Source organism: Girardinichthys multiradiatus, chromosome 2 (genome assembly GCF_021462225.1).
Source record: "Girardinichthys multiradiatus isolate DD_20200921_A chromosome 2, DD_fGirMul_XY1, whole genome shotgun sequence".
Lineage (NCBI taxonomy): Eukaryota > Metazoa > Chordata > Actinopteri > Cyprinodontiformes > Goodeidae > Girardinichthys > Girardinichthys multiradiatus.
In genome coordinates, this window is record NC_061795.1 from 44,833,124 (window position 1) to 44,845,816 (window position 12,693).

The 12,693-nt window shown below is 44.6% G+C and overlaps 1 protein-coding gene across 1 annotated transcript in view; it reads right to left on the reverse strand.

The window, feature by feature from the left end:
• Positions 1–67: 67 nt before the first annotated feature.
• Positions 68–12,693, reverse strand: part of cry2 (cryptochrome circadian regulator 2) — a 32,814-nt gene continuing 20,188 nt past the window's right edge. The window contains exons 6-13 of the mRNA XM_047344799.1: positions 11,706–11,837; positions 10,260–10,385; positions 9,964–10,149; positions 9,735–9,886; positions 8,240–8,442; positions 3,641–3,721; positions 3,015–3,558; positions 68–2,515 (exon numbers count right to left, since the gene is read on the reverse strand). Coding sequence (XP_047200755.1) covers positions 3,119–3,558; positions 3,641–3,721; positions 8,240–8,442; positions 9,735–9,886; positions 9,964–10,149; positions 10,260–10,385; positions 11,706–11,837 — 1,320 coding nt within the window. The 3' untranslated portion in view covers positions 68–2,515; positions 3,015–3,118. The remainder of the gene's footprint in view (positions 2,516–3,014; positions 3,559–3,640; positions 3,722–8,239; positions 8,443–9,734; positions 9,887–9,963; positions 10,150–10,259; positions 10,386–11,705; positions 11,838–12,693) is intronic.

Consider the following 12,693-nt stretch of genomic DNA (forward strand, 5'->3'; position numbering starts at 1 on the left):
TCTAGTGGACCCTGTGGACACACGGCTTGGTAAACCCCTGGATCAAAACTTGAATCGACACAGACAGTTGAATGCTTTATATATTTTATATACAAACAGATAAATAAAAGTGAAGAACAAGAAAACATTTTTACTCTGCAGTCAAGTTACACAGAAGCAATCCCTGCGTAAAGCAACGATTCACCTTCATGTTTGCCGCCCTGCAGAACAACCACAGGATCTAGGGTCCTCAAACAGTCGCTGGTGGCAAAAATATCAACTATAACTATAATATTCACTTTATACATTTACATATAAACAAGAAGTTGTCAAGAACCCGAACAGAACCGAAGGATGTGGACTTAAAAATGCAACATCAGCTTCATCCTGAAACACGGAGTCAGCACACTGCAGTAACATCGGGTTCAGGCTCCAGGACTATTCTCTGTTATAAACTCTAATATTTTAGCTGGGTAATAAGTAGGCTCTAAAGTACCAGCTTATGTACAGCAAGGCAGGATTTAACTACTGGCAATTTCACATTAACAGCATCCAGTTTCCCTGGGATGTCACCTCTGAGATCCAAAAAGAGGGTAGGAGGAAGCCTGAACCCGATGTTAAACTCTTCCCAAACAGTGAATATAAAGCTCCTGCAGACAGTGCACAGCCTCAATGCAGTGAATTAAACTGTAGAAATGTTTAAACTCTTTCATTTGTTGCTGGTTTTTCAGACTGCTACAAAGCATTACTACAGGAAGATAAATATACAGTTTAACATGCAGCCAGCAGAACATCAGAACCTGGAGCACAGGAGAGACTCCCAATGCCATCAGAGGAGAAGAGGGGTTTGTATTTTGGCTTGATAGAACCCAGATTCAACTTATTCCAACCTTTAAATAAAGTCTGTGCTTCAGAGAGACACTCTGCTCTCATAAAATCTTTATAAAATAAGAGATGGAGCATATAACAGATCTTACAAACATGAAATGGCTTCAGTTGGTTCAAATAAGATGTTTACACCATAGCAGTGATTTTTGTGACTGCGTGTCTGCAGACCTGCTTCAGTTTCTGTCCTAATTTGAATTAACTGGGATTTAATGTTTGGCACTGATTCCATTTATTGCATTGTGTGTATGCTTTCAGATGTGGATTTTCCAAACATACAAATGTTCCTTAGTCTCCAACTGGCTGCATGAAATATACAGACTATTCTCCAAAACCTGAGGGTACCTGAGCGGAAAATGTTTAAAGCTCATTTTATTAACAAAACGCGCTAAAGAAGTTGGAAATGTGCTTAAAATAAAAAAAAAGTTAAAATGCTGCCCTGTTTTAATTGAAGTGAATTTAATCAAAAATTCTCTGACACTTTCTACAGGCACGGGTCAGTCATATTCTCTTCTTCAGCCGGGATCTTTGGAATATGTCTTGAATGTGTTTTTTCCCCATTATCCCAGTGAGGAAGACATGAACGTCCCTCGAAAAGATGTAGTCTTGACCTGTAACGTCTCTACTGGACTTTTGCACATTTATGACCTTTTAAATGGCAGACTTGGGTCTTCTCTATATTCTTGTTCTTCTTGACCTTACTGCAGTGTTTGACACTATTCAGCTTCTCGTGGTTTTATTAATCCAGTTCTATCCTGGTTCCCATCATAACTATCTGGTCAGAAGAACCATCGCTCCCAACCTTATCAGTGGTGTGCCCCAGGGCTCTGTCCTGGGGCACACCACTTTTCATCATCCATCTTCTTCCTCTTGGCAATATTTTTTGAAAGTATGGCATACAATTGCAGATTTATCCAGAGGACACCCAGCTCTGTTAATTAACAAAGGTTACCACTGCACTTCATCCCTTCTTTCCTCGACTGTATAAGATATTTAAATGTGGTTTTCCTATAACCTTCTCTAACTCGACCTTTAATAATTCCTTTATCCTTCTTTCCTCTCGCGTCAAGAGTATTGTAACGCTCCTTTATATACTGTAGCTTACCCAACAAATATCTTCACAAGCTTCAACTGGTCCAGAATTCTGCTGCCTGCATCATCTCCAGAACTTCATCCACGCAGCATATCTGACCTGTCTTGAATGTCCCTCATTGGTTTTTAGTCATTTTCTGTACCAAACTTAAAATTCAATGCCCTCCATAACCCCTAAACCTTTTGAAATCTACGCACCTTCCTATATGTTAAGGTCCAGCTCTGCCATTTCCATCCCTTCCTCCTGCCCAGCTCTCCACCATGAGTCTAAGATCTTTCAGTCGCTTTGCCTCTCGACTCTGAAAGGTGCTCCCTCTGAACCTTCACACAATTTCATCCCTGACCACATTCAAGACTCAAACTCCCAAAACCCACCTGTTTGGACCTGCCTATCCCACATGATCCTACATCCTAGGTACCAACACTGTACTTTCAACTCATTTTGTCTTTTGTTTTATCCACGAGGTTTATGGTATTTTTATTTATTTATTTTTATTGTGATTGTTTTTTCAGAATGACGTTGCTTTTATGTGTTGTTCATAATGTAATATATATATCAGTGGGAAATCTGTGGGAAGGAAAAAGTGTGGCAGAAAACGCTGCACAACGAGAAGAGGTGACCGGACCCTGAGGAAGATTGTGGAGAAGGGCCGATTCCAGACCTTGGGGGACCTGCGGAAGCAGTGGACTGAGTCTGGAGTAGAAACATCCAGAACCACCGTGCACAGGCGTGTGCAGGAAATGGGCTACAGGTGCCGCATTCCCCAGGTCAAGCCACTTTTGAACCAGAAACAGCAGCAGAAGCGCCTGACCTGGGCTACAGAGAAGCAGCACTGGACTGTTGCTCAGTGGTCCAAAGTACTTTTTTCGGATGAAAGCAAATTCTGCATGTCATTCAGAAATCAAGGTGCCAGAGTCTGGAGGAAGACTGGGGAGAAGGAAATGCCAAAATGCCAGAAGTCCAGTGTCAAGTACCCACAGTCAGTGATGGTCTGGGGTGCCGTGTCAGCTGCTGGTGTTGGTCCACTGTGTTTTATCAAGGGCAGGGTCAATGCAGCTCTCTCTGAAATGATTCCTGCTGAATTTAGGAATCGCTGTATTTCTGCATTATTTCTCTGATTTGTTGTCATAAGCGCACCACTGAATGCAGTGACTACCTGTCCTACTTTAACTGTCCACCTGGTGTCACCGCTGCTATCTCCTCCTCCTCCATGCTCTCTTCATCCACCTCCTCCTGCATCCTCTCCTCCTCCTCTGCCGCCATAGGGCAGCACTGACGTCCACTTTTTCTTTGGCTTCGTCGGCCCTTGTGGGCAACACCTTTCCTTCGAGGCCCCCATGAGACACTCAGAGGGAGTGAGGACGGGCTGGTGGACGGGGAGGGGCAGGAAGAGGAGGGAGAACTGGGTTTGGACCGGGGTGCAGGACTGTGGACCGGACAGGAGGTAGGAGAGGAAGGCTGGCCTGAGGAGGTGCAGTGATCCAGAAAAGGATGATGGTGGAACATGTCCTCCTGGTCTGGATGAAAGAATGAGGTGGAGGAATCAGGAACTGCCAGGTAGCCAGCTTCTTCTACTTCAGCGAGATCTCTGGAAGGAGAATCTGAGGAACAGGAGGTAAAAATCTGAGTTCAGATGCTCTGAAAACATTTTGCTACATCTGGAGGAAGAAGATTTCATTGTACCGGGTCCGCTGCTGGTCTGGGACTCATCTGTCATCGGAGGTTCTGCCTCCTCCTGGATCGTCGGTACTGATGCCAGCAGACCTAAAACAGAGACATAAACACACTGCTACTTAAACCTCCAATTGATTAATCTGAGATCAGATCATTTATTTGTTATTTAAAACTACATTAACTACACCTGCAGTTTTAGTGTGCTTTACTTTAACTTCATTTTGACTTTAGATATCTACATATTTATTTTGGTTTTAACCGTCATTAATTTTACTTTTGTTTACCTAAGATGTGTAGATGTTTAAATAAAAGCTGATTTTAGTTTGTTTTATTTTTATTCTATTTTCTATTCTATCCATTTTATGTACAGTAAAGTCCGGACTACAGAGCGCACCTGATTAAAAGCCGCATGCTCTAATTTTAGAAAGAAAACCAATGTTGTTCTTGTACAGGTCGCACCAGATGTTAAGCCACGGGTGTCCCACGTTGTAATATGATTTACACAGAAAGATTTTACACATGAGGAATTTTTTACTTTTAACTTAATCCGTATGGTAAAATAAACAAATGCATATTGCAAATGCTTTTTTTTTCCAACAGTGCCTGTAACACGGCTACCTTTAAATATACGTACGTTATCAGTAACACACAAATTACGTTGCTAATGCTTTTTTACTGAACAGTGCATGAACAACATTCTAATATCTCCTAATTCATTTACACTGCAGCCTAACAGGTCAAAAGTCATGGATCGCCTCCTGTATCCAAGATGGCGCCGACGATGGCCGCCTCGGAGCTTCGCTCTCTCTTTGTTTTTTGTATTTTGTGTGTTTTTATGTTTTTAGAGCCACAATCCTGTGGTCTCATTCAGTAGAGAGGATCTTCTCAACATCAGAGAGTCCTCTCTTAGGATTTGTTCACCATCTTTCATCGATCCGAGGTTCACTGAGCCGCAGCACTGAACGGGATCCTGCGCCGAAAACGTCGAAGGGGAAACCGCGCTGGTAAAGCTCCGCAAAAGAGGACTTCGCCACACCACTGCCTTCAATCCACCTGGCAAATGTCCGCTCTCTCAACAACAAGATGAACGAGCTGCTTCTTCTCACCGGTAAAAACACGGACCTCCGCGGATCAGCGGTTCTCTGCTTCACCGAGACATGGCTGAGTGAAAACATCCCGGACCGAGCACTGCTGATGCCGGACTTCCTGCTGTTCAGAGCGGATCGCAGCGCGGAGCTATCGGGGAAGAAGCGAGGAGGCGGAATCTGCTTTTATATAAATGAAAGTTGGTGCAGAGACGTAAAAGTGCTGAGAAAAACATGAAGTCCTGATCTGGAGTCATTTTCCATAATCTGTAAACCGTTTTATTCACCGAGAGAGTTTTCCTCGTTTATAATAATCGGCTCATATTTTCCACCGCATGGCTGAACTTCTGCTGCTGAAAAACATCTCGCTGAGCTGATTACAGACCTGGAGAAAAAACACACGGACTCTTTCATCATAATACTGGGAGATTTTAACAGAACAAACCTCTCCAATGAACTCCCCAAATACAGACAGCATATTAAGTGTCCCACCAGAGACAAAAACACACTGGACCATTGTTACACAGCTTTAAAGGACTCATATCATGCTGTTACCAGGGTTGCTCTGAGTTTTTCAGATCATTATCTAATCCACCTCATCCCAACCTACAGACAGAGACTAAGAGCTTCCAAACCCAAGGTTCACACTGTTAAGAAGTGGACTGAGGAATCAAAGCAGACGCTACAGGCCTGCTTTAAATGCACAGACTGGACTGTTTTTGAAACTTCAGCCACTGACTTAAACCAACTAACTGATGTGGTGACATCATACATCAGTTTCTGTGAGGACATGTGTGTGCAGACCAAGACCTTCTGCACCTTTGGGAATAACAAGCCATGGTTTACTCCACACCTCAGGAATCTGCGCAGGGAAAAGGAAGAAGCTCACAGCAGTGGAGATTGGGCGCGGTACAGGCAGGCCAGGAACAGACTAACAAAAGAGATCAAAACAGCCAAGAGAAGCTACAATGAGAAGCTGAAGAACAGCCTTTCTACTGGTGACACTTCAGCTGTATGGACCAGTCTGAGAAACCTGACTGCCTACAGGAGTCCCTCCACCCATCCTGAACAGAGTCGTCTCCTGACCAACCGTCTAAATGGCTTCTACTGCAGACATTACAAGAAGCTGTTCACACCTCAAATCATCTCCTCTACATCCCATTCAGGAACAAGTTCTTCCCACAAAGCTACCAACCCCCTACCTTCAGATCCTCTGCCTGCACTAAAGATCTCCGAGGAAGATGTAAACAGGCTCTTTCATCGCATGAAAACAAAGAAAGCTGGAGGACCTGATAACGTCTCCCCATCATGCCTGAAAGCCTGTGCAAATCAACTCGCTCCGATCTTCACAAGGATCTTCAACAAGTCACTGGAGAAATGTGAGGTCCCCTCCTGCCTCAAATGATCCACCATCATCCCGGTGCCCAAGAAACCCACCATCGTAGGATTAAATGACTACAGGCCTGTAGCCCTGACGTCTCTGGTCATGAAATCCTTTAAGCGGCTGGTGTTGAAGCACCTGAAAGACATCACAGGCCCCCTGCTGGACCCCCTGCAGTTTGCTTACCGAGCAAACAGGTCAGCAGATGATGCTGTTAACTTAGGTCTAGACTTCATCCTGCAACACCTCGACCACCCAGGGACGTACGCCAGGATCCTGTTTGTAGACTTTAGCTCGGCCTTCAACACCATCATACCAGACATCCTCCACCAGAAGCTCACACAGCTCAACGTCCCAGCCTCCACCTGTCAGTGGATCAACAGCTTCCTGACAGACCGACAGCAGCAGGTGAGACTGGGGAGCATCTTCTCCCTAACCAGATCATTAAGTACTGGTGCCCCCCAGGGGTGTGTTCTATCCCCACTCCTCTTCTCTCTGTACACAAATGACTGCACCTCATCGGACTCGTCCGTGAAACTCCTTAAGTTTGAAGACGACACCACTGTCATTTGACTGATCCAGGACGGTGATGAGTCTGCATACAGACAGCAGGTGGATCGGCTGGTACACTGGTGCAGTCAGAACTACCTTGAACTCAACCCACTCAAGACAGTGGAAATGGTGGCGGACTTTCGGAGAACACCACCCCCATACACCATCCTCAACAACACTGTATCGGCCGTGGACCACTTCAGGTTCTTAGGAACCACCATCTCTGAGGACCTGAGATGGTCTTCACACATAGACACTGTTCGAAAGAAGGCCCAGCAGAGACTGTACTTCCTGAGGCAACTCAAGAAGTTCAACCTTCCACAGGAGCTGTTGGTCATCTTCTACACTGCCATCATCCAATCTGTCCTGTCTTCATCCATCTCAGTGTGGTTTGGCTCATCCACCAAACAGGATAGGTCCAGACTGCAACGAATAATCAGGACTGCAGAGATAATAATCAGAGCTGACCTTCCCTCCATCCAGGATTTATACAGGTCTAGGGTCAGGAAAAGAGCTGCTAAAATCTCTGCAGACCCCACACACCCTGCACATAAACTGTTTAGAGTTTTACCTTCAGGTGGCGCTACAGAGCACTGTTCACTAAAACCAGCCGCCACAGAAACAGTTTCTTCCCCCAGGCTGTTTCTCTGATGAACATTTAATAAAGTACAAAACAACAGCATACAGATGTTTTAAATGCACCTTTTTATTTATATATGTGTATATTGTACATATGTATATATCTATATTCTTAATGCAAAAACAAAACCAGAGAGCAAAGCGTACCGGAGTCAAATTCCTTGTTTGTATGTACGAACTTGGCAATAAAGCTGATTCTGATTCTTCATCTTCTTCCTTCGCACTGAAACCATCAAAGTCCTGTTCTTGAGTGTCCGAATTGAACAGCCTCAGGATCTCGTCATTCAGCCTCTTGGTTGACGCTCTCACTTGAGCGCAGCCGGTCCCCTTAATCACGCAGCAGTCCGGCCTTTCGAAACCCGCTGGTGATTTTCCACGTTGATGAGGGTGGATATAAATGTCTGATTTACAATACCAGTAAATGAATTGTGAAAGTGCTCTTGATTTATCGCACAAGTTCATTGGACCTCTTTGAAGTACTCATCAATTTGATTGGTCTACTGTTACCAGGAAAAATGTTTTTGGCGGCATGAAAAAAAAACATGCATTATCTGCATCGTTGTATAGGCCACAGTGTTCAAAGTGTGGGAAAAAAGTAGCGGCTTATAGTCCGGTATTTACGGTATTTTTTCATCTGTACATTTTTGTTTTAACACTCAAAAATCAATACTTTTAAGCCAATTTTTATCTTAACCTTTGGCTTCTCCTTCTCATCTTCATTAACACAGTTGGGGTTTCAAACCAGCTTCAACCTCGGTTGAACATTTTGTTGTTTTTGAGTGCGAATGTGTGTGTGTGTGTACATGGTAGTCTGTCCTGTGTGTCTGTTGCCTTGTGATGGTCTGTAGATCTGTTCAAAGTGCACCCAGCCTCTTGCCCAGTGATTCCTGGAGATAGGCACCCCCCGCAGAATGGTAGTAAGAGAGTTAACTGGGTCAGAACTGTACTTACTGAGTCCTCTGTAATGGGACAACTGCTGGTAAACTTGCTTCATGCGCTCGATGTTGAGCCGGCTGCCCTCTGCATGGTTGATCATCGGTTTGGGGTAATCCACTCCCACCACGCACTTCACCGCCTTCTGCAGAGAGTCGGGGGCGTTCCACGGCTCGTAGATGTACCGGTTCGGATAGTCCTTCAGGATGGGAAGGTAACGCCTGTAGGACGAATCAGAGGAGGATCATGGAAACTGAGGTTGAACATCCAATAGGAAACTCCTGAGCTGCTTTCAGACCCAACAGGTCTGATATTAGATTTATTAGAAGCTGGAAAGATTTATTAAAGGGCAACAAGCTTTTTCTCTTCATTTAAACTCCGACATTTTTTAAGACTCAATTTATACCAGTTTAATGTCTGCATGTAATCTGTGCCGTTTTAAAGGTGTAAATATATTTTTCGACCTTATATGTTAGATAAAAGTAACAAAACACAACATTGCATTAGATCTTTTCACATTGCATCACAGAGAGTGAAAATAGTGCAGTATTCAGTCAGCTCTGCATCTGCTCGTTCTTCCATGGTGTGACCCGACCCAAATGCTGTTGTTTATTGCAGGCGACTGTCACACATGAACCTTTTGCTTGTGTAGTTTACTTTTCGCTTGTTCGCTTAAGAAATGTCTGACATCAGGTAGAATATGCTTGAGCACTGCTCCTGATGTGTTGCAGAATTGTGGTTTGAAATCTGAACTTTTTTTTGTTAAAAAAAAAAAAAAGGAACGCAGGAGGAAAACCCGTTGTACAGGAAGCACATCCTTTACAGACAAACACAACGCCACAATTTGAGCTGCACTGTTCACGGCCAACATGAAAATTCAGATCAAATTTTGATGCCGATGCTGTTGTTGCATTCCCCGTTTACATTATAACCGCCCAGCCTTACCGCCAACGAAAACCCAGACATGACGCAACAGACAACCAGTTGGTGGTACGCAAAGATAAATCCGTTTCTAGTCATGCATCGATCTGTGATCAAAACGTGTAAACCAACAGACAATTAGGGACCATGTACATTTTAGGGGTAATTGTGCTGATGCAGACATGATTTAGCAATATAGAATTTAGCATTTCCTTCATTTGCTGTTGGATTTAACCCCCTGTTAAGCTTGAGAGACAGAACTGGTATTATGTTTTATTTACGCTTTACTCTATTCTTTATTTCACGTGTTTGATTTTGTGCTTTTATTGTGAAAAGACCAGAAGCGCCCCATTTCACCTAAATGGTTTACGTGACTAACTCTACCATCTCTAAAATAAATGCTGTACATTTTTACTTCTATGGTTGATGTTTGTTAAATATGACAATTAAAATAGATAAAATCATGTGTTCTGGTTATTAGAAAGAAAATCTGAACCTCAAAGAAAACCAGAAGTCAGTACCAGCCGGTAAAATCCTGATGGGTGCATCTCTAAAAAAGCTAACGGATCACTCAAGTCACCACTAAGCTGACCTGATGTAGTCTCCTGACGGGTCGGTCCTCCTCCCAAAGCCCACGGGACAGTAGCAGTGAAAGAACTGCTGGAAGAAGGAGCTGCAGGACAGCCACATCCAGCTGCCGGCGTTCACGCTCCAGTCTGCATCCAGCAGCAGTTCCTCAAACACCTGCAGGAACAAGACCAGACTCCATCAGTCGGCTTTCCCTCCACCTGAGAGGCAGCTGGAAGGGCTGACGGTCCCACCTTCATCCCGCTCTCCCAGCTGATCCACAGGTCACCTCTGGTGAGAAAGCATGCCACAGCGTGCCGGGCCCGGTGGTGGATCCAGCCCTCCTGCCTCAGCTGAGTCATGATGGCGTCAATCCAGGGGAAACCGGTCCGTCCCTCGGCCCACTTGGCCACTGCCTCTGGGTTCTGGTCCCAGGGGATCTGCAGACAAACATGACACAGGGAATAGCATTCATCTCTGCAATGTAGCCAGAGTCTTTGTCTATGCTGCTCAACTGCTCGCCCTCCAGCCAGCTCCATGTCAGACTCACCTGCACGCAGATCGGGTTTCCCTCCATGCGGTCAAAGTTTGGGTTATTGGTGGCGGCGGTGTAAAAGAACTCCCTCCATAAGAGCTGGCCGTACAGGGACAGAGGAGGACTGCGACGTTTACAGAGCTGATGGGGACAAGAAGAAGGCCCACAGAGAGGAAGATCCGTTTAGTTCTGGATCAACACAAGAATTTAGACCACCTTCATGTCCAAACAGAAAGCAGAAACAGCATCCACCTTTTATCTCTCACTCATAGTACTGTACCTAGGGATATGGACTAAAAATGTTATGTCAAAGCCCCACAAACACAAACACTGCTATTAAAGAGCTTCCTGCAGGAGGTGAGTATGGTTGCACATGGATGGAGATGCACTGAACATGGCCTGATCATGGAGGCCATCAGCCTCTCCTTCAGGCCTGGCTCCAGGTTTGTTTAATGCAGGAATACGCAGGAAAGCTTTTATTCTGAGCCCTCGCTTAGAGACTGGTAAGGATTTGCAGATGATGTGATTCTGTTGTCTTCTACTTCTTTCTGGGGTCAGATGACCTTTCGTTATACCTGGCGATGAGCTGAAAGGTCATGACACCACTGCTCTGCCTCGGGAGGTAGGTGTAAGGAGTAACACGAGTCACCAGTCTGCAGGAAAGTCAGAAGAATATGAGCTAAAAGCACACAGGGCCCATGGTCTCGGCAGATCCCTTTGTATGATGAGAAAGGACAAAGTTCTGGGTAAGAGGAGGTGAGTCAATGTGAGTTTATTGTGGAACCATCATGTGAAGAAAGGCTTTCATTAAACAAAGAACTACCATAAATTAAGGTGGTTTCCAGAGGAGAAAAATAAAGTCACCACATTGATTCCAATATGGGACCACAACCTCAGATTCTGAGGTCCATAAGGGGGATTCTTCACTCGGAGGAAGGCATGGACCGGTTTCAGGATTCAGATTTAGAATAAGTCTAAAATCTCCTGTATTGTATTTGAACCTGCCACAACTTCTTACTTTGCAGAAATCGAGAAGGTCTCTGAGGTGAGCAGATGTTGATGGGCGTACAGAGGAGCAGATTAAACCCACGGCAGCATTTAAACATGGTCGGCTCTTTTACATAAGAACCTCACCAACACTTTTCCTCTGTAACCCTCTTAAAACAAATGTCCATTCCTTGGCTTTCAAACCCGACCAAGCTGTGAAATCAGTTTCCCTTCGCTCTGTTTATTTTACAGATTTTATTTAGTTTTTATGGATTTAACTGTTAAAGAGTTTCTGAATTTTGTCTTTTCCTTGTGCAGCCGTAAAAACAAACACCTGTGGCTTTTTAACTGTTCTGATAAATGAATTAAGACTTTTTCTCCCTCTCTGTCATCTTCATCAGAAACACATACCAGGTCTAGCTGGAGATATAGTCTGCAGTCATTACAGCGAGGAGGACAAAACGGGCTCAGTACCTTCATGTAGATCTCTCTGAGGTTGTAGTATAACACCCTGCAGGACAGGCAGCCGAAGCGCAGGTAGGGGCTGAGGCCTGTGGGGCTGGCATACAGAGAGCACATCTTCGCTTGAGTGTTGGCCACCCACACCTGAGGAGACGGACACACAGGTGAAGTCTGAGGTGTGCTTCAGTCAGCAGTACGTTCAGGGGTTATTTAACATGACTGGAGCAACATGTATGACTCGAATCAGGTGCTGAGATGTTTTAAAAGTGCTTTTAAATACATGAAACCATTAGAAATGTGCATATTTATAATTATCCATTAAAGCTTAGGAATAAATCGGTTATTGTACAAGAGAGGAAAAACAGATGGGAAGCTTCTGTGCTGAATAATTGGTTTCATGTATAAAAGAGGAAAACAAAATGTTTCCAATATGAAACTGATTTACTGAGGTTATTTAGAATAATTAGGGGTAAAGGTGAATTCAATTCAGTCAGTCAGTCATTTTCTACCGCTTATTCCATAGTGGGTCGTGGGGGAGCTGGTGCCTTTTTCCAGCAGTCTATGGGCGAGAGGCAGGGTACACCCTGGACAGGTCGCCAGTCCATCACACAAACAACCAAACACACTCATTCATACACCTAAGGGCAATTTTAGAGTGACCAATTAACCTAACAGGCATGTCTTTGGACTGTGGGAGGAAGCCGGAGTACCTGGTGAGAACCCACGCATGCACGGGGAGAACATGCAAACTCCATGCAGAAAGACCCCCGGGCAGCCTCAATTCAATTCAAAAATACTTTATTAATCCCAAAGGGAAATTAAATGTTAAATGAAGGAATGAATTAAATGGAAGGTCTCTGCAGTCCACAGCAGGAGGATGGTTTCATCCTAGCGTGCATCCTTGATGCTGCTCATTCTGTGGGATTTTTACCATTTACATGAGGGGTGTCTAAAGTGCGGCCCGGGGGCCATTTACGGCCCTCAGACTACAATTCCAGAA